Source organism: Cervus elaphus, chromosome 16 (assembly GCF_910594005.1).
Source record: "Cervus elaphus chromosome 16, mCerEla1.1, whole genome shotgun sequence".
NCBI lineage: Eukaryota > Metazoa > Chordata > Mammalia > Artiodactyla > Cervidae > Cervus > Cervus elaphus.
In genome coordinates, this window is record NC_057830.1 from 10,615,084 (window position 1) to 10,637,675 (window position 22,592).

General features: G+C 38.6%; 1 protein-coding gene across 1 annotated transcript in view; it reads right to left on the reverse strand.

Moving 5' to 3' along the window:
* Nucleotides 1–3,247: 3,247 nt before the first annotated feature.
* HSDL2 (hydroxysteroid dehydrogenase like 2) overlaps nucleotides 3,248–22,592 on the reverse strand; it is a 62,484-nt gene continuing 43,139 nt past the window's right edge. Inside the window, exons 7-11 of the mRNA XM_043927710.1 lie at nucleotides 22,202–22,396; nucleotides 20,358–20,429; nucleotides 14,817–14,966; nucleotides 9,817–9,945; nucleotides 3,248–3,956 (exon numbers count right to left, since the gene is read on the reverse strand). Of these exons, the coding sequence (XP_043783645.1) occupies nucleotides 3,844–3,956; nucleotides 9,817–9,945; nucleotides 14,817–14,966; nucleotides 20,358–20,429; nucleotides 22,202–22,396 (659 nt within the window). The 3' untranslated portion in view covers nucleotides 3,248–3,843. The remainder of the gene's footprint in view (nucleotides 3,957–9,816; nucleotides 9,946–14,816; nucleotides 14,967–20,357; nucleotides 20,430–22,201; nucleotides 22,397–22,592) is intronic.

Below are 22,592 nucleotides of genomic sequence, written 5' to 3' on the forward strand. Positions count from 1 at the left end.
ATACAAATTTTGGAGATCAGGTCTATCAGGGCAGCTTGGACTTGAGAGGCTAAGATTCCAGAAGAAAGGCAATCACAGTAAAAGGAGTCAATCATTCTACATACCACTTCACCTCAAAGTATTTGCTGATTCCTTTTGACTCATTGGAAAAGACCCTGATGCTGGGAGGGATTGGGGGCAGGAGGAGAAGGGGACGACAGAGAATGAGATGGCTGGATGGCATCACCGACTCAATGGACATGAGTTTGAGTAAGCTCTGGGAATTGGTGATGGACAGGGAGGCCTGGCGTGCTGCAATTCATGGGGTCACAAAGAGTCGAACATGACTGAGAGACTGAACTAAACTGAACCTGTTCATGGAAGGGTCAAGAAGTTAGGAAATAAAGCAGAAAGCAGTTTGTTAAGAGAAAAAAAAAATCTAAGAAATCTTTGGCCATCTCCTGGTTGTTGTATCACTGGTAAGAGAATAAAAAAAGTTATTGAAAGGGCAAAAGTGTTTGCAAATACCTGAAAATGACATATATCCTGAATATATATCAGTTCAGTTTAGTTGCTCAGTCGTGTCCAACTCCTTGCAACCCCATGGACTGTAGCACGCCAGGCCTCCCTGTCCATCACCAACTCCCGGAGCTTACTCAAACTCATGTCCATCGAGTCGGTGATGGCATCCAACCATCTCATCCTCTGTTGTCCCCTTCTCCTCCCGTCTTCAGTCTTTCTCAGCATCAAGGTCTTTTCCAATGAGTCAGTTCTTCACATATATAGAGAGCTCCCAAAATTCAATAATAAAAACAAACAATGAAATATAATGTGGGCAAAGAGTTGAGCAGACACTTCATCAAGAAGATATACACACGTCAAATAAGCACATGTAAAGTGGCTCAGATGGTAAAGAATTTCTGCAATGCGGGAGACCTGGGTTCAATCCGTGGGTTGGAAAAATCCCCTGGAGGAGGGCATGGCAACCCACTCCAGTATTCTTGCCTGGAGAATCCCCATGGCAGAGGAGCCTGGTGGGCTACAGTCCATGGGGTCACAAAGAGTCCAACACAACAGAGCAACTAAACACAGTAAAGATGCTCAATTGCAGCAGAGATTTTGAAGTTAAAATACAGTGAGATACCAATACATACTTATTAGAATGGCTAAAATTTTAAAGACTGAATATATCAAGTGTTGATGAGCCTGTGGAGGAATGAAATCCTATACATTACTGAAATGTAAAAATAGTACAACCGATTTGGAAAAAAGTCTGCAATTTCTTAGAAAGTTCAATATACAGATACCATATGATCCAGTCATTTCATACCCAAGAGAATATAAGAACTCGGTACATGAATATTCATATCAGCTTTAATTTTAATAGCTAAAAGCTAGAAACTACCCAAATGTCTATCAACAGGTAAATGGATAAACAAATTGTGGTATATTCCTATAATAACAAACTACTTAGCAGTAATAGGAAGGAATTAACTATTGATACAGATAATGACAAGAATAAATCTCAAAGTAATTGTGCATATTGAAAGAAGTCAAACAGAAAAGAATATATACTGTGTGATTCCATTAAAATAAAATTCAAGAAAATGCAAATATTTGTGTTCTCACTTGGTGAAAGGGATCAGCTCACTCTCTGGGGTCTCTTTTATAAGGGCACTAAACTTTATCATGAGGACTCCCACCCTTGTAACCTAGGTGGCACTAGTGGTAAAGAAACCCACCTGCCAATGCCGGAGATATAAGAGACGTGGGTTCAGTCCCTCCGTCAAGCATCACTGAAAAATACCCTGATGCTGAGAAAGACTGAGGGCAGGAAGAGAAGGGGGCAACAGAGGATGAGATGTTGGATGGCATCATTAACTCAATGGGTATGAGTTTAAGCAAACTCTGGGAGATAGTGAAGGACAGGGAGGCCTGGTGTGCTGCAGTCCACAGCACACAGTCGCAAAGAGTCACGACTTAAGAGTCTGAACAGTGAACAACAACAAAAAGTAGGAGCATTTAAAAAATAAGTTTTGCTTTTTTGAAGAAAGAAATGAAATAAAGCATGACCTTATGTGACTGTCCCAGGTACAAAACCTTCCTGTGTTCTACAGACTTCATTCAGCCTCCTTGACCTTTACTGAATTACAAAGGGCAGAGTCAAACGGTTGCTAATCAGAGAAGGGGAGGTGAGGCACAGTAGTCAAGAAACAATAGTGCCTGGTGGTCCAGTGGTTAGGACTTCAACTTCCAATGCAGGGAGTTCAGATTTGATCCCTGGTTGGGGTGCTAAGATCCCACATCCCTGGAGGCCAAAAAACTAAAACATATACCAGAAGCAATATTGTAACAAATTCAATAAAGACTTTAAAAATGGTCCACATTAAAAAAAAAAATTCTTAAAAAAATAAGCAATAGTGCAACCTTGGGGCAGGGTCCTGGTTCCTCCTCAAGGGATACATGTGTAACAATACCTTTGATTTTACTGCAGGAACTAAGCCCCCCTCCCCCCCCTCCAACAGGTGGAGGATGGTTAACTTCAGGCTGAGATCAAGGTTCCTGAAACACCTCCCTGTTACCTCACTACCAACTAATCAGAATAAAGTCACACACCCTGCAGCCCTCACCTCAAATTTTGCCATTTAAAAACTTCTCCCTGAAGATAATCAGGGAGTTTGGGTTTTCTGAGCATGAGCTCATTCTCTTTGTTTGGTTGGCCCTGTAATAAACCTTTCTCTTCTCCAAACGCCAATGTTTCAGTTTGTTTGGCCTCCACTGTGTGTCAGGAGCAGGAACTTATGTTTGTAACATAAATACAAATGAACTATTGTATTACTTTGCTAGAACTACAATATCAAAATGCCACAAACTGGGTGGCTAAAGCAACAGAAATTTCTTACACTTCTGGAGACTCGTCTGAGACAAAGGCAGCAGTAGGTTCGGTTTCCTCCTAGGCCTCCCTCCTTGGCTTGCAGATGACTGCCACCTTGCTCCTCCCACATGGTCATTCCTCTGTGCCTCCTTGGCTTCTGTGTTGTGGCCAAATTTCCTCTTATAAGGATACCAGTCAGAATGGATTATGACCCACCCTAAAAGCCTGGTTTTAACTTAATCACTTGTTTAAATGCCTCTGTCTCCAAACACAGTCACATTCTAAGATTCTCAGGGTTAGGACTTCAGTATATGAAGAGGGCATACCATTCAGCCCATAACCATCTATTTTAATATTCTCATTTCAAAACACTGCGACCAAGTGCATGCTTCAGGAAAGAAATTATTTTATTTTAGGATATCTTCACATAACTTAAAATAGGATCTATATTGCAATTAGTTGAATTATATCAATAATATTTTCCTACAGGTAACTTACATTTAGAAAGGTAGTTAACAACATGAAAAAAATGTTTTTAATTCATCTTCACAAATAGTATTTATTAAGTAGTCTATTATATGATTTCTCTGAAAATGCACTATAAAAGATCTTCTTTAAAACAAATTTATAAACCTAAAATATCATTAGTATACAATCCTAAATTGAACATTTTAAAACAGACTAGTTTCATTTTACATGGGAAGAAGATATTGAAAAGAGTTAATGTTACTGCCTGACCCTGACTGATCACTAATAATACTTCTCCTAGAAGATGATGGTATATGAGATACAGGACTACTTAATGATGCTTATGTTTGGTTGGACAGTTGTTTTAATTACAATTTCAAGTCTTAGAGATACAGAAATTCTATTTTTTTCCCAGAACAAACATGAATATCCTTATAATAGGGATGACAAGAAACATTCAATTTTAACTGTTGAGCCCTTTTACTTTTTGAGCTTAGCAGTCAACATATTTTCTTTTCTCTTTATAGCTTGGAGTTCATCTGATTCATTAGCTTCTCCAATTTGATTGCCAGGGCCATGTTTCCTTTAATCTTCAATTTTCCTGACATGAATGCCATTGCTGGTTTTAGTTTCCCTAAAATGAGAAAATGAGAGCAGAAAAAGCAGCATTAATGCCCTTAGGGATATACCACTTCAAGAACATGCATTATAAAAAAGCATTTCTGAGTTCTATAAACCCCTAACGCACAGAAATTTCTTTTATACCATTTTTTTATCAGTATCTTGGGAATCCCAACTCCTCGATTTAGATTTTAACAGTATCTTATGAGAGATAATATAAAAACAACAACAAAAGATGTCAAAAAGCTGAAGATGCAACATTTCTATGTTAGTTACACAACACTGAAGAATAGATGGCCTTCAAATGAGTTGTCATAAACAAATACTATTTATTTTAATTAATTTTTCAACCTTTACAGTTCATTAAAACTCTTAATATTTCAAATTTAGATTCAAAAACTGAAATGGCATAAATGAGTATAATATTTTTAAGAAATGACAGTAAAAGTATAGTGTATGGATACAAAGTATGTCTCAACAGCATTTTAACCAGAGAAATGCCAGAATGTAAAATGGTGAGCATTAAAACAGAATTGTTGCTAATAATAACATAATAAATAGAAGCTCCTGGAGGGAGAGAACTTTGCTTTTGCTTGCTGCTTTCACTCCCCAGTCTTCTCACCGTTAGGCTTCAGCTAAGACACTGCCCCTTGCTGTCTCACTCTATAGTAAAACCCACCACAGTCCACAGCCCCACTCACGCACACACAGCGTCCAATCAGCTTCACAGAGCTTTGCCTATAAACATGAATGGGCAGCAAATGGAGACAAATATCTTTGATATATATAGACAGCACTCCAAACCAAAAACAGGTGAAAACAATTTGGGGGAAACAGAGACTGCAGGTGCAGGAAAAATGGAAAAGAAGTAAATAAACAAAATTCATGTCCTCATTGATAAGAGAAGCTGTAACAATGTATCAAGAACTGGATGCTGGAAGAAAGGGTCGGGGAGGAGGAGAAGCCCTGCAAAGGGAGAAAAAGATGAAATGCAGGAGAGAAAAGAGGAAGGAAAGGAAGGGGGAGAAACAGGTGAAAGGGAACAGAATGGGGTAGAGTGAGGAAGACGGAAGGGGCAGTAAGAACAAGAAAGAAACAGAAAACGTGAGTGAACTCTTGGAAATTAAGATTTTGATATATCAACAATATTAAACTACAATAGAAAGGAGACACTTGCAATCTTCTGGTCACAGCAGTCAGTCTCTATTGCAATACTCCTCCCACTACTAAAAAAGCCTCTCTCCACAAACTAGTCCCCCCCATACACACAATAATCTTTTCAAATGAAGTCTCTCCTTACTATATACCTATATATGTAAAGTGAAAGTCACTCAGTCGTGTCCGACTCTTTGCAACCCCATGGACTACACACTCCACTGAATTCTCCAGGCCAGAATACTGGAATGGGTAGCCTTTCCCTTCTCTAGGGGATCTTCCCAACCCAGGAATCGAACCCAGGTCGACTGCATTGCAGGCGGATTCTCTTATCAGCTGAGCCACAGGGAAGCTGAAGAATACTGGAGTGGGTAGCCTATCCCTTCTCCAGCGGATCTTCCCAGCCCAGGAATCCAACTGGGGTCTCCTGCATTGCAGGCGGATTCTTTACCAACTGAGCTATCTACACATATATATGTATATACATATATGTCAAGGAATACAAAGGAAAGAATAAGAAGGCCCTAAATATGAGGTGATTTACATCAGAGATTTAATATTTCCTTCAGAATGTGAGAAGTGAGAAAATTGAGAACTATCAAAAAAGTAATATAAGATACATTCTCAAAGAGCCCATCAACTATCCAGGAAGATCAATGAAAAATGACCAGACCACCCAGGATCATTGTGAAGTTTCAGAACACTACGGAGAAAGAGCCCATTTGATTCCAAAACTTTCAGAAAGAGGAGGAGTCAATACAAAAGATCAAGAATAAAGAATAATATCAAATCCTCCATGGTAATCTTAGAAGATGGAGCAATGACTTCAAAATCCTAAGGGAAAATGAATTTCAACCAGGAAATCTCTACCCAGAAAATAATCAATTCCACTCTTGGGAATCAACCCAACAGAAATGAAAATATTTATCTATACAAATATGTGTATGAAAATATTCACAGCAGCATTATTCATAATAGCCAAAAACTGTCTGAAAGTGAAAATCACTCAGTCGTGTCTGACTCTTTGTGACTCCATGGACTATACAGTCCACGGAATTCTTCAAGACAGAATACTGGAGTGGGTAGCCTTTCCCTTCTCGAGGGGAATCTTCCCAACCCAGGGATCGAACCCAGGTCTCCTGCATTGCAGGCGGCTTCTTTACCAGCTGAACCACAAGGGAAGCCCAAGAATACTGGAGTGGGTAGGCTATCCCTTCTCCAGCAGATCTTCCCGACCCAGGAATCAAACTGGGGTCTTCTGCATTGCAGGCAGGATTCTTTACTGACTGAGCTATGAGGGAAGCTGTTTAAAACAACCCAAATGCCTGCCAGCCGGTGAGTGGATAAGTATGAGGTACACCCATATTATGGAATATTATTCAGCAATGAAAAGGAACTGAACTATTGATACATGCTACAAAATGATGGATGAAGTAAAAGAAAATGAAAGACTATATATTGTTTAATTTCATTTATATGAAATGTTCAGAAACAGCAAATCTATAAACAGCAAGTCAGTGTGGGCTGGCTGAGCAGTAAAAAGGAATTGACTGCAAAAAGACTGAGGATTTTGGAGGGAGTTATAGAAATGTTCTCAAACTGGATTATAAGTGATGTTGTACAACCCTGTAAATTTACTAAAAGTCATATACACTTACAATGAGTGGATTTTTATGGTATGTAAGTTATACTTTAACAAAACTGTTCTGAAAAATACTGCTGGTAAGCATAATTTTATATGTATATGTGTGTGTGTGTTTGTGTGTGTATTTCTCCTCCCAAAATACTAATCAGGTAAATCTTGTACAATTTATTTTCTTTCTATGATAAAGCTTTACCATACAGTGGCCTCTACTGGCCAAAAGGAGAGATTTTTAATATTAATAACACATCCACTATATATATTTATTTTCTTTCTATGATAATGCTTTACCATACAGTGGCCTCTACTGGCCAAAAGAAGAGATTTTTGATATTAATAACACATCCACTATATAGATTAGGTCACAGACATGGCTATGGTTTCTTAAAGGAGAATGATTAGGATATAAGGCCTAAACTGCGCCAATTCAAAGGAGAGTAGATGGGATAAAGAGTAAGAATGAAAAGATAAGAAAGAGAAACAAAGCTTATCTGTTCCCAATCTGAACTGCTGCTATAAATCTTATAAGAAAAAAAAAAAATATATATATATACATAAAAATTACTCATTTAGCTGACTGACCTCCCCTGGTCAATCCAGGGGCACATTCACAGAAAGACATAAATGTAAAGTTCATTCTTACAAGTTTATTCTACATAAATAAAATGTAAATTAAAGAGGTCACTGGACTCTTTCTCCTCTAAAGGGCGAAATAGCATAATGATTTAGAAGAGCAAGAGCTTGGGAGTTAGCTTGGATTCTAACCCTAACTCCAACATTGATTCACCCACCAAGTGACTCTATTTATTATTTAATTCATCAATACCTCAATCTTTCTTTTTATAAAATGGAGAAAATCTTTTATCTGAAGCCATTATTGGGAATATTGTTTAACTCAACAGTAATCATATACATGTGAACTATAACTACTTGTGAAGTGACAATAATATTTTTTTAATTTTTAAAGATGTTTAAGTTCAAAATATTACATATTTATAAGGTTCAAAATCTCCAAAAATTTATTGAGCATCCAAAGCACTGTGTTTAAGCCCTATAGGGAAACAGATTTTGAAATACTAAACAAACACTAAAGAAACCATTAAAAATGATTACAAAGATAATTCTTCATTAACATTAAAAGATGTCATAATGTAATAAGTGAAAAAGGTTACCAAACAGTAGTAATGCTATAATCATGCTTTTATAAGCACACATGCATATTTATATACATTCAAAATGTATATATATTTTATAACATATCCACTATATAGATTAGGTCACAGACATGGCTATGGTTTCTTGAAGGAGAATGCGTTTAAACCAAACATATTTTGTTTAAACTTTAAACCAAAAATCAATTGATGGGCATTCTTCAGTAGTACAATAAAAATATTTTTATTTACTTTCCTTATTCCTAAGCATATTTTCTAATTTTTGTACCACGAATATTTAGCATTACTGTTTAAAAAATGGGGGGGGGATAGATTTTGAAGAAGCCTCAATCATTAGTAACATCATACACATCAAACACAAACTGGCTCTGAGAGTATGTAGGCCATGAGCATCCCGGGCTAGAAATGGAAAACAAGACCTAACACAGCACAGAGTACATTCTGACTGATCTTCAATTTATGAAGGTTAAAAGAGAATAAAGAATAACATTCATAACTCAAATGAATCTTTAGAATATGGAGGTTAAAATGTTATAATACTTTTGCTTAAAGTGCTACTACTTCAGTATTTGAGCTGGTGGCTCAGATGGTAAAGAGTCTGCCTGCAATGCAGGAGACCCGGGTTCAATCCCTGGGTCTTCCTGGGTTCAAACCCAGGAAGATCCCCTGGAGAAATGGCAATCCACTCCAGTATTCTTGCCTGGAAAATCCCATGGATGGAAGAGCCTGGCAGGCTACATACCATGAGGTTGCAAAGAGTAGGACACAACTGAGTCTATAAGTATATGTGTTAATTACCCATCTGGAGTTGTGTTGCAGAGTCGAAAATAGAAAAGATTACACCAACATTTTTCTAGTACAATTAAAGATACAGAGGCAGAATAGAAAATTATGTACAAGCTTCTCTTGGTTATGGATTCTTCAGAAATAGGGTCACTAGGCCATGGGAGATGGCTACAGTTTCCTATTACAGTAGCTGGCAATATTGAAGCATGATCTTACTGCTGCAGCTAAGTTCAGCACCTCCAGTTTCCAAGCTGTTATTGGAAATGGTATCTTAGTCCAATTGGCAGAAATGAAGTCTACCTAGGAGTTCTTCTGACTTATCTCTCAGTTCCCAATACTGTCTTAATAGCTTTTCAGTCATGCAAAAAGAGTATTTTGACATCTGCTCCCCATTGTTGGATGAAGTAGAAGGGTCAGGAGAGGTAACAGTAAGAATCACCATTCCAAAACTATGTACTCTTCAAATCAACATAAATAGTCACTAAGACTGCACTGCTACAACATGTTTGAGTTTTGATTATTTGAAAAGGGATAAAGCAAAAATGTAAATGTAAAGCAGAATGTTAAAAAGCAGAGACATTACTTTACTGACAAAGGTCCGTATAGTCAAAGCTATGGTCTTTGCAGTAGTCATGTATGGATGTGAGAGTTGGACTATAATGAAAGCTTAGCACCAAAGAATAGATGCTTTTGAACTGTGGTGTTGGAGAAGACTCCCAAGAGAGAGTCCCTTGGACTACAAAGAGATCAAACCAGTCAATGGTAAAGGAAAGCGGTGCTGAATATTCTTTGGAAGGACTGATGCTGAAGCTGAAACTCCAATACTTTGGCCACCTGATGTGAAGAACTGACTCATTAGAAAAGACCCTGATGCTGGGAGGGATTGAAGGCAGGAGGAGAAGGGGAGAACAGAGGATGAGATGGTTGGATGGCATCACCGACTTGATGGACATGAGTTTGAGCCAGCTCAGGGAGTTGGCGATGGACAGGGAAGCTTGGCACGCTGCAGTCCATGGGGTCACAGAGTTGGACATGACTGAGTGACTGAACTAAAAGCAAAATGTTAGAACAAAATTTTTCTTGAGCAATCAGTCAACCAGTAAAATTTAAAAACTCACCTGAAAACATTTTTACAAAGTCATCAGTAGACATACTCATTACCACATCTACCTGATCAGAAGGCTCTCCATATCCAACATTACCACCCTTGTTTTTAAGATCAAGAAACCATGTTCCACCATCTTCACCTACACAGAAAACAAAGATATAGAAATAAATGTCAAAGAAGCTCTGTTGTTCTTAGTAACTGTACAGTTAGAATAATCATACATAATGCTGTTACCCAGGTTGAAATTCCCAGGCCTCTATAAAATTCAATATTTAAGAACTTATTATGTGCCAGGCACTAGGCTAGGCCCTGAAGACTCTGCAATAACATGGTTCATACAAAAGACTAAATAGAGGACAATGTGGAGTCAGGAAAGCCCAGCCAAAGTGGAGACTTAAAAGTTAGGTAAGAATTTGCTAGAAGAGGAACTGAAAAAGTACAGAAGATAGGAAGATAGTGAATGGTTGCCTCACATGAACTCATAAGGCAGTCCCTGTCTTTATCCTACAGGATATTCCATGGAAGGAGAATGGCATTAGGTTTGCATTTTAAATAGATCACCCTAACAGCAGTGTAGAGAATACAACATTTAGTTCAGTTCAGTTCAGTCGCTCAGTCGTGTCTGACTCTTTGCGACCCCATGAATCACAGCACACCAGGCCTCCCTGTCCATCATCAACTCCCGGAGTTTACTCAGACCCATGTCCATCGAGTCGGTGATGCCATCCAACCATCTCATCCTCTGTCGTCCCCTTCTCCTCCTGCCTTCAATCCCTCCCAGCATCAGGGTCTTTTCCAGCGAGTCAGCTCTTCGCATGAGGTGGCCAAAGTATTGGAGTTTCAGCTTCAACATCAGTCCTTCCAATGAACACCCAGGACTGATCTCCTTTAGCATGGACTGGGTGGATCTCCTTGCAGTCCAAGGGACTCTCAAGAGTCTTCTCCAACACCACAGTTCAAAAGCATCAATTTTTCGGCGCTCAGCTTTCCTCACAGTCCAACTCTCACATCCATACATGACCACTGGAAAAACCATAGCCTTGACTAGATGAACCTTTGTTGGCAAAGTAATGTCTCTGCTTTTTAATATGCTATCTAGGTTGGTCATAACTTTCCTTCCAAGGAGTAAGCGTCTTTAATTTCATTGCTGCAATCACCATCTGCAGTGATTTTGGAGCCCAAAAAAATAAAGTCTGACACTGTTTCCACTGTTTCCCCATCTATTTCCCATTAGAGAGGGACAAAGAGGATGCAGAGGGACTTCCCTGATGGTCTAGTGGTAAAGAACCTGCTTGCTAATGCAAGGGACACAGGTTCAATCCCTGGTCTGGGAAGATTCCGCGTGCTGCAGGGCAAATAAGCCCATGAGCTGCAACGACTGAAGCCTGCCTGCCCTAGAGCCCATGCTCCACCACCAGAGAAGCCACCACAGTGAGACGCCCATGCACCATAACTAGAGAAGAGCCCCCGCTCGGCACAACTGGAGAAAGGCCGTGTGAGACAATGAAGACCCAGTGCAGTCATAAATAAATAAATAGAGGATGCAGAGGACAGTTTAGGAAGGGACTGGGGCTGTTCAGGAGCTTGAGGATGTATGCCTGGGTCAGGATTCAGCAGTGAAAATGGGGACAGGTTGGCATATGTGAATGAGAACTTAGCAAAGCAGTACCACAGAATTAGGTAACTGATTGCATATGAAGAGGGAAAGGTAGGGAGGGTGCAGAAGAGGGATTTACTTTGCTAGTTTTTGGCTTGGGAAGCTGGATAAATAATGGTGTTGTTTTTTTTTTTTTCTGAGAGAGGACTATTGAAGAAGAGCGGATTTAACAAGTAGTGCCAAAGCCGGGTATTGGGAATGATGAATTATTATGAACATTTTCAGATTGAGGCATCTCTGTGATAGCTGGGTGAAAATGTCACATGAAGTCTGACCAGGCTACAAAGAGAGATCCGTAAGGAACCAGCTCTGATGGTCACTGAAGCCATGTGAGTGGTTGGGGTTTTCCTAGACAAAGTCTGTAGAATAGAGGTCCAAGACAGTGACCTGAAGACTATCAACATGTAAGGAAAGGATGGAGAAGCATCTAGCGCAGGAGACTGACAAGGCATGATTACAGACAGAGAGGAAAAGCAAACGGACATTTCCAGAAGGAAAGCATGGTCAGCAGCATCCACTGTTGCAGAGTGGAGACAAGGCAAGAAAGACAAACGCCCACTGGTGACACAGAAGTCACTGAGGACCCTGGGGAGAGCAAATCCAGCGGACCGGAGGGAAATGACACCGGAGCACAGAGAACTGTGTGTGAAAATAAGCTTGGCTCTGAAAGCGAGAAGAAAGATGGGGGGTGGGCAGTGTGATTGGAAGGGTTGTTACTGCTGTATTTTTTTTTTTTTTAAGAAAGACTTTGGGAATGTTAAAAAGCCACTGGGAAGGACACTTCGGGACAAATAGGTGGAAGATACAGCACCTATTCCCTGAGGAGGCCAGAGGAAATGGGATCTAGAACTTTGCTACTCAAAGTGTGATCCCTGAACTCCACTACTGTCATCATGTCAAAAACGCAGACTTCAGACCCTACCTCAGACCTCCTGAATCAGATTCTGCATTTTAGCATGCCCTGCGGGGATCAGTATGGATCTTAAAGCTTAAGATGCACACATCTGGAGTTGAGCTCGACCTGCTGGGAGGGGAAGATGAGAGGCTGGGTATCAGATGGCAGGAAGCGGAATAAATTCCTATCTGTTGGCTTCCCTTATCTCTGTAAAAGAGGAGGTGGGATTATCTGCAGAAATGTGCAGGACAGTGGTAAAGGGAGAGAGAGGAGATTTCAGGAGCACTGAAAGGTTTAAATAGTCACTGTGTTAATGAGACAAGAAGCTGACCACGGAAACAATGAATTCTGATGTGCTGCTTAGACCCCAGGTGGAGCGGGCCACTGATGAATTTTTACTGGTACAGGTTCACTGGTTGGTGTGACTCCCCTTCCCACAGTTTCCCAGCCAGACTTGGCAGCCCGGACTCAAGTGTGGAGCAGGCAAATAGTTAGATCATCCAGGACTAGGATTTTGACAGTTGGTGACACAGGCAGCAGGTCAGGAAGTTTAGGATATCCGCAAGACGGTGATTGAAGCAATGGACTATGGGCTCTAGGGAAGGAAGTAAAAACAAGAAGATGCAGATGGATTAAGATAAAGTAGAGGTGATAAAGGAAAAAGAATTGGTAATGTCAAAGTTTGTGTGCAATGGAACTGTGGTAGCTAATTCTTAAAACTATCATTAACATGTATTAAAACTGTACTGAGAAGAAAAATATTGAGAGATTTTAAAAGCTGACTGCATCAGACTGATCAGAATTAATCTCAAAGATTAAAAAATAGCAAGAGAGTTCCCTGGCAGTCCAGTGGTTAGGACTCGGTGCTTATCACTGCTGTGGGCTCAGGGTAAGTCCTTTGTCAGGGAAGTAAAATCCCACAACCTGTGTGTGGTGCAGCCAAAAAAAAGGAAAAAAAAAAAAAAAGGCAAGGTGCCCATGGTTAATGAATTACTGCATTACACCACCTGTCTTCTAAATAGGATTTTCTCTCAATTTAATACACCAAGATGTTAACACTGGAAGTATCTATAAGAAAATTTTATTTTGCATATGTCCATATGCACTGATATGTAGATATGCAGATGACACCACCCTTATGGCAGAAAGTGAAGAACTAAAGAGCCTCTTGATGAAAGTGAAAGAGGAGAGTGAAAAAGTTGGCTTAAAGCTCAACATTCAGAAAACTAAGATCCTGGCATCATGTCCCATCACTTCATGGCAAATAGATGGGGAAACAGTGGAAACAGTGGCTGACTTTATTTTTCTGGGCTCCAAAATCACTGCAGATGGTGACTGCAGCCATGAAATTGAAAGACGCTTACTCCTTGGAAGGAAAGTTATGACCAACCTAAACAACATATTAAAAAGCAGAGACATTGTTTTGCCAACAAAGGTCCATCTAGTCAAGGCTATGGTTTTTCCAGTGGTCACGTACGGATGTGAGAGTTGGACTATAAAGAAAGCTGAGTGCCAAACAATTGATGCTTTTGAACTGTGGTGTTGGAGAAGACTCTTGAGAGTCCCTTGGACTGCAAGGAGATCCACCCAGTCCATGCTAAAGGAGATCAGTCCTGGGTGTTCATTGGAAGGACTGATGTTGAAGCTGAAACTCCAATACTTTGGCCACCTGATGTGAAGAGCTGACTCGCTAGAAAAGACCCTGATGCTGGGAGGGATTGAGGGCAGGAGGAGAAGGGGAAAACAGAGGATGAGATGGTTGGATGGCATTATTGACTCAATGGACGTGGGTTTGGGTGGACTCCGGGAGTTGGTGATGGACAGGGAGGCCTAGCATGCTGCGGTTCATGGGGTTGCAAAGAGTCGGACATGACTGAGCGACTGAACTGAACTGAATATACATTGATATTAACTTAAAAATACAAATCAGAAGAACTACAAAACCAAGTAGAAAACAAACGTATCACTTATATGTGGAACTACCAGTTTAAAACAAGTAGATATAACTATAGGTTGACACATATGAACCCCATGGTAACCACAAATCCAAAGCTTTGATGGTGGTGGTTTAGTCGCTAAGTCATATCTGATTCTTGCGATCCCATGGACTGTGCCCACCAGGCTCCTCTTCCCATGGGATTCTCCAGGCAAGAATACTGGAGTGGGTTGCCATTTCTTTCTCCAGGGATCTTCCCGACCCAGGAATCGAACCTGGGTCTCCTGCATTGCGGGCAGATGATTTACCAACTGAGCTTTGATAGACTCACAAAAACCAAAAAGAAAACACAAAAATACAAACCAGTAGTTATCTGCTATTCTTAAATGTCTACATTCTAGGGTAAAAGTTCTGGATATAGCCATCTATCCAGGTGATTACTACTGGAAGCTGATATACTTCTGAAGAAAATACCCTACATTGTTTCAATAAAAGCTACAGATTACCAGAAGTAACCCTTACCTGAGAGTTCAAACTGATAGATGGCTTGAGTGGCTTTAACAACGTCATCATTGAGTGAGTCCTTAACAATTCTGAATGTTTCTTCCACAGCTCCAGAACGTGGTTTTGGTGGTGGCTGCGTCTTCTCTTCTTTCAATTCTGGAACAGCACCTATAAAATGTTATTGATGTAAGTGCCTTTAAGGCCCAGGCAATGTAAGGTCCCACACAAAATTAGTTAATTAGCAGAACAGACTTGCTACCATTTGACCAAAATGACCTTAAATATGTTCAGTGGCATCTTAAAAGCACAAATCAAACATATGGAATAACAACCAAACACATCAGTTATGACTGTAAATGTAAATGGTGTATAGTCTTCAAGTAAAAAGCTCTCAAGATTAGGTTAAAAAAAATCCAAACTATACAGTGTTTATAGTAAATAGATCTAAACAAACTACTAGAGTTTTAGTGGTAACAATTAATCACTCCTTTATCATCGCCTCTGAGTTCTAAAACCAAATGAGCAAAGAACACCATGGAGTCAGAAAGATGGAGATCAGAATATCACTATACAAATTGGAGGAAATGAACTGGAAACTGCAGTTTGAATCAACAGCCAAGCGAACTCCTCAATAATTTTACCTCTAAATTAAACTTATTCACTTAGTCTCTTCATCCTTGGGTTGGGAAGATCCCCTGGAGAAGGGAAAGGCTACACACTCCAGTACTCTGGGTTGGAGAATTCCACAGACTGTACAGTCCATGGGGTAGCGAAGAGTCGGACACGACTGATTGACTTTCACTTTCACTTCATCCCTGGATTGAACCTGCCTCCTCCTTTCAGGGAATGGAAATGCCTCTTTAAGCAAAAATCATGTGAAGACTAAGAATAGCCTCCTCTGACAGAAAGAAGGCTCAAAATGCCTTAAATCACACAAACTCAGTACTTTTCCCAATTTCAGTCAAACTGGTCCCTCCCACTTGATGAAGAGGGAAATCAAATCACATATTAGTTTCATGAAGGCCCCACTGCCTAGAAACCAAGGCCAAGGGAATACAGGTTGCAACATTTTAAAAACTGTATTCACTTAAACCACTGGCCATGACCATTCAGCATATGATGGGCCAGAGGAGAAGATGTGCAGTGCGCAGCACTGTTCGGACCCCTTAGCATGAAGCCGTCCCTCAATTTGAACCTGTCTTTATCTATTCTCTTGGAATCATTTGTGGGCAGTTTGGCTGCACCCAGAAACAGGTGAGAGTAATTTGTTATTTAACTCAAAGGACAATCTGTACTTTAGGCTGAAGATCAGTTCTCCATCTATTTCCCAACTCAAATTATACCCAGTCATATTGTCAAATATAACTCACCAACGGCTATTACATAAAATCTAATCAGCAACACAAAGATATACCTGGGACAATATAATCAATTAAAAGTGTCTTAAATTTGTTAAATACAAATTACCTTCCATTATGCTTCCACAGACAAATTAAAAAAAAAGCCTTCTCCTTTTCTAAAGTCCAGCAGATATTAAAGGTGAAATACTTAAGATCCAATGACTATGGTATTATTATTTATAAGTCAATTTAAAAATTCAGATATATATTTAATGCTGACAGTGCAGTGAGGGAGATACTCATACACAGCCAGTATTTATAATTCTGGAAGGAAACTTGATAATATATGTCAGGAACCCTCCCATTGCCTGATCATCCACTTTTAGTGATTTACTAAAAATCCTGTAACATTTATACAATGAAACAATTATGAACCACTAAAATAAACATTACATTCGTATGACAGTACATTCACTCAACACTAAGTTGCTATTTCAAAAATTTGTTTTTGAAGACATGGATAATATTCAGGATATAATATTAAGTAAAATGAAGCAATACAGTTAAATACAATATGATCCCATCTGGTGAAATATACATTTGTGGATATGAATTTTAAGTTACATTTTCAGAAAATATAAGTGACTGGAAAGAAATAAACCAAGACACAAACAGTATTTATATTTGGATGGCAGGTTATATATGGTTTTTAAATTTTTCTTTATTCTTTCTACACTAAGCTTTTTATATATAAATTAATTTAAAACAATATCAAAATTGATTAAAGTACATTATAAAATCTATTGGATGTGAACAAAGTTATATTAAGGGGGTAAATGCACAGTCAAAATTATTTTATTATTTTTAAAGAAATAAAAATAAACTATTAGCCTAGCAGGCAAGAAAAGAACAAAAAATATGCAATCTCAAAAAGAAAACAGAAAAGAAAGAAATAAAGCAAGAAAATTTTAAATTAATGAATCAAATGGTTGCAGAATTTTGTGAATATACTAAAAATTACTTAACTATATACTTTAAAATGGTGAGTTTGGGGTATATGTAGATCATATGTTAAAGATGTAATAGAAGTAATGAATTAGTAAAGAAAAAAGCAGAAGTATGAAAAATGAAATATAATTTAAAACCTGGTTTTAAAGAGGAAAAAATAATAAAATACACTAAAATTGAAAACTTTCTAGAAAACTAATCCAAAAAAAGGAGAGAAAAAGAAACTTTAAAAGGGATAAAATACACAAAAAACTTAAATTATAAATGAATACTACATGACAACACTTAAATAAATTTTACAACTTTAAATGGCTGGTTCTGGGTTTTTTTATTTTAGAAACAAAATCAATTGACTGAGCAAATAAAAATATTTTCAAAGAAACAACTTCAGAAAAGACTCAAATGACTTAGTGAGACATTTCAAACCTTCAAAAAAAAAAAAAAAGGAAAAAGAAAGTTACCCAATTGATTGCCATATTCAAAACAGAACAAAAAATAAAATATAGGAAACAATAACAAAACTTTAGACATTAATCTAAATACCTGATAAAAAATCTTAACCAACATCTAACATCTTACTTATGGATAAAATCTAAAGATTTTCTCAATAAAATTAAGAATAAAAGAAGAATACCTAAAACAAATAATTTCAATAAATATTTCCAAATGCTGCTGGAAGTTCGAGTCAGTATATTAAGATACCTGCCAGAAATAATCCTGTAAGATACTATTATATGCAGATAATAAGTTTGACCACTTAGGAAATTCAAGAAATTACTCAATGATAATTATACCGACTTATGTGTATAGAGAATTTGCTATATAAAATTCACAACATGACACTCTATCATACCTAACCTCATGATACTTGTATAAGGAAAGTAAGAGATGAGAAAACTGTTTCAGAGAGCTGAAGTGACTTGTCCAGGGTCAGAGACAGAAGCAGCAGGGACAGGACTTGTACCCAGATCTGTCTTACTCCAAAGTCTATGCTTTCAGTAACTGTCTCTCTATGAGGAACTATTAGAAGTCTAAAACAAAACAAAACGAAAACTCGTGAAGGTGACCAGATACAAAGTCAATAGAAAAAGTTAGTTTTCCCTTATTGTTTATAACATATCTTGTTTCAGAAAGCACTTCAGTATGCTTAATAAAATAAACACAATTCAGGATTAAAGTAAAAAGGGGTGAGCGAGGTTCTAAAAATGGCAACTGAAAAACCCACCCAAGGTTACACAGCAGGAATTCCAACCCAGGCAGTCTGACTGGGTAATATTCCCTACATTGCGTTCTGCATCTAACTATGTAATTTTTATACAGCCAACATACACGCTGAGCATAGCACTAAGACATAAGCTCTGCAGAACTGGACCCAGCAGAGGCTGCTAAAACTGAAGAAGGCAAAGACATAGGCTTGCTTCATGTTTCTGGAGGCAGGAAACAGATAGGGATGTGTTTGGTTTTAGAAGGCACATCAGACAGAACTAAGTTTATCATACAATAACTGGTGGAACACCTCTCTTACTAATAGGTGACTACTTCAGGTGACTTGTCGAGTAATCAAGATATATCATCTGTATCATCTGAGCTGCCAGGGAGATGGCAATGAAAACTTCAGTGTAGTCTTGAAAGACACTTGCCAAGGGATAAACTGCATCATTTATCACCTAGACTATTTAAGCATAGCATGATGACTGCACAAGAGAATAAAACTATAGGAGACAAAAAAAACCCAGTATATTCCAAAGGGACAGTCAGCAGACAAAAAATATGGAAACTTTTGGGAGGGAAATGAAATCAAGTTCTCCTAAAATGAGTTTAGTAAATTTATGATTAACCTCTACATCCAAAACTTCATTCCCTTCCTTGTTTCCTCTGATCCCAATTCTGTGCTAACTGAATACCAATTAACTGGAGTCGACTAAAATTGCTGTTGTTGGTAACATCACTGATGTATTAAAAAAAAATGCTGCTGTAGATATCATTAACACACGAGATGAGCTAACAGGCCTCTGAGCCATGGACCACCTGGCCAGAGAATCCTAAAGCAGAGACATCCTGATTCCCAAATCTACAACCTAGAAATGTCACAGAGGACTTCCCTAGTAGTCCAGTGGTTGAGAGTCCAGCTGCCAATTCAGGGGACACAGGTTTGATCCCCGGTCTGGGAAGATCCCACATGCCAGGGGCAACTAAGCCGGTGTGCCACAACTCCTAAGCCCACTCTCTAGAGCCCACTCACTGCAACAAGAGAAGTCACTGGAATGAGGAGTCCATGCACTGCAATGAAGAGTAGCCCCATTCACCGCAATTACAGAAAACCCAAGAGCAGCAACGAAGACCCAGTGCAGCCAATAATATTAACTAATTTAATAAAAAGATTGAGCTGGAAATAAGGCTTGGGACTAAAACGCATTGCAGTAAGGTTCTATAGGTTTGCTAAAGGTACAGAAGAAACGTTGTCTTCAACTTTCTAACCACCATCTAAAATATCTATGGTCACTTAGGAGATTCACAGAGTCTATAACATAAAAATAAGGTGAGGGTCCAGAGGAAGCACTGCTATTCTTGTGAACAAACTATGAGAGAAATTCTCACGGGTTTTCACTGAAGAGTGTTTCTTCTGACACCTTTCAGTAAGTTAGTGGCATAATGCCAGAACACAAGGATTAAAATGTAAACTCGGGACCAATTTAAGGGAGCTGTTGTTTCTAAATTACAAAAATGGAACAAAGAAACCCAAACCTCCTTTGAAGTTAATTTCATAGCACAAACTCTGTGAATGGTGTCAGATGTACTATAACAGGTCACATTTTTCCTCAAAATAAAATATCAACACAAAACAACTAAAAATGGTGCCAAGGAAAAGAAATAAAAACATTAAAAAGGTGCATTTCAAAGACAACTTTTTTCCTTAAATGAAAAGAATATACTGAAAACTTCTTACCAGTAGAAGGAAAAAAACACTTCCTTTGCTAGAATTAACTACGACATTACTTGTCTAGTTTAAATTACAAAAATAGGGAATTCCCTGGTGGTCCAGTGGTTAGGACTCGGCCCTAAGATCCCTTAAGCCGCATGGTGAGCTGCCCCCCACTTCCCTGCCAAATACAAAATAGTTTAAAAGCAGAAATGTCCAATTCTACATTTTGGAAGATATACATAAGTTAGCAACTTTATTTTCCCACAGAAAATCCAGTCTACATCTTACCATGTGAGTCTGCTTTCTTTGTAACTGTAGCTGGCTGTTCATCCAAGAAGAAATCTGGTAACAAAGGATGGCCTGAAAAATTGATCCCCAAACAATCAGGTTAATGGAACAACTTCTGCATTCAGATTTTAACATCTGTTTAAGAAACATTATATGTTTTTATTATATTGATCATTCTGGAGCTGTGGAAAAGACTCCCAGGAGAAGTATCAAACTCTGACCTTCATTAAGCTAAAACACTTTTCCAGTAACCTAGTTATCCTCCTCTCCTATTGAAAATTTCATCTTAAAGATCCAACCAAAGAGTTGTTAAGCCCTCAACTGCTCTCCCAAGAGCTTTCTACACCGTCTCATCTACCCATGCAACCCTTCTGTCCTACCTCCCTCCAAAACACTCAGGGCTCATTTCTCACCTGGCCCCCTTGAGACAAGGGGGTTCCTCATTAAGAAGAACTTGTTTTCCATATCTGTCAATGTGTCTGTCTTTCCCTCTCAGAGGATTAAAAAAACTGGAGGGCAGGGATGCACCAGTCTTTGTCATATCCTAACACTTTAACTGTAATACATGATCATATTGCTTTCAACACTTGATAGAATTTTTAATTTAAATTGAATTTAAAATTTTGTGTACAGTGACACTGCGTCTTTAAAACCTAAAGTGATAGTTACCCTACACCAGAATCCAGAAGAGCTGGGTATGGTTCAGGTTCTGACACTTACTAGCTGACTGCTCTGAGGCAAAGGCGTAATCCCTTTGAAATCTGTCTTTCCACTACAAGTATTAACTACTGAATAGTCCGATTGTACCACAAACCAGGCACTGTGCACGATATACATTTTTGCACTTAGTTCTTCCAAAAATCCTGTGTAGAAGCTATCTTTCCCTTAATTTAACTGATAAAGAAAGTGAGGCTCAGAGGAAACAGGTGATCTGCCTAAGGCCGCCCCGCTAGTGAGCAGCTAAAGAGAAGTGGGAACTGGATTGTCTCCTCCCAAACTCCACAATTCCTAATCTCTGTACAATATTGCTTCCTTCACACGACTGCTATGAAAGTTAAATAGATACTATATATAAAAATGTTTTGTAAAACCATATAGAGCTACTTCATTCAATTTGTTTCAGACTGAAGAGACAGGGATGATACAAATAGAAACATGTGGTTTCTGTCACCAAGGAGCTCAACTTAATTACTAATATTTAAAATACACTTCTGCACAAATACAATTCCCATTTGGGACTATGATTGTCTACTATACATTTTATTTTGCATGTAAAGTAAACATGCATTATCATCACTATCATCCCCTGCAGTTACAACAGGAAGAATTATTTTTGAACAAGGGGTCTTCTAAGAACTTCTCAAATCCCTGCCTTGTATGTGAGGCAGACCCTGTTCAATCACCTTCACCATTCATCATGAAGCTACACTCAGACTGCACTTAAGAGATAACATGTGGAAAGAGCCCACAATCTTAAAAAGTTTTTGTAAGAAACTTATCACTGAATCATCTGTACCATGTCCTTGAACAAACTCTCTACTATGTTATTTTAAGACCAACTTCAGAAACTATTTTTCATTTTTGGCTTCAAGATTTAGAAAAGGTTAGAAGCTGATGGGACCTTTTCTGTGTATCTGTTAAAAAGTCTTTGTGCTCACTTCTGTTTTCCCTTTCTCTTTTTTGAAAGTTGTATTAGTCTGGGTCTTTCCCTTCCCTGGGAAGACAGTTTTTAAAAAGAGTGTATCAATGTTATAATCACACGAACACGTACACAAAACAGATGTATGTCCACTGCAGACAACGTGGACAAACACATTACTACTTTTTAAAACCAAATGCATTACCTGGTATAACGGCATAGACATCAAAATTTTTTATTCCTTCTTCTTTTAAGATATTTTCGTCGATAATAAAGTTGCCCGTAAAACTTTTTGGCTTTTTGAAAATGCAATATGCAGCATCTGCAATGATATCAACTTTTCTACACTGGCTTTCGATACCGGATCCTCCCAGCATATCCATAGCAGCAGTGTGTATTGCTATAGAGAAAACAAACATACACATACATAACTTTCAACTGAGTTAACAGAACTATGCAAGGAACAAGCAGGACAATTTATCTCTCTTTATAACTCAGGTGATGAAAACAGTCCAGAGAGCTTAAAGGCTTTGCCAAATGTTTTACTGACATAACTAGGTGGACAACACATGTACTCGACACAACGCTGTCTTATA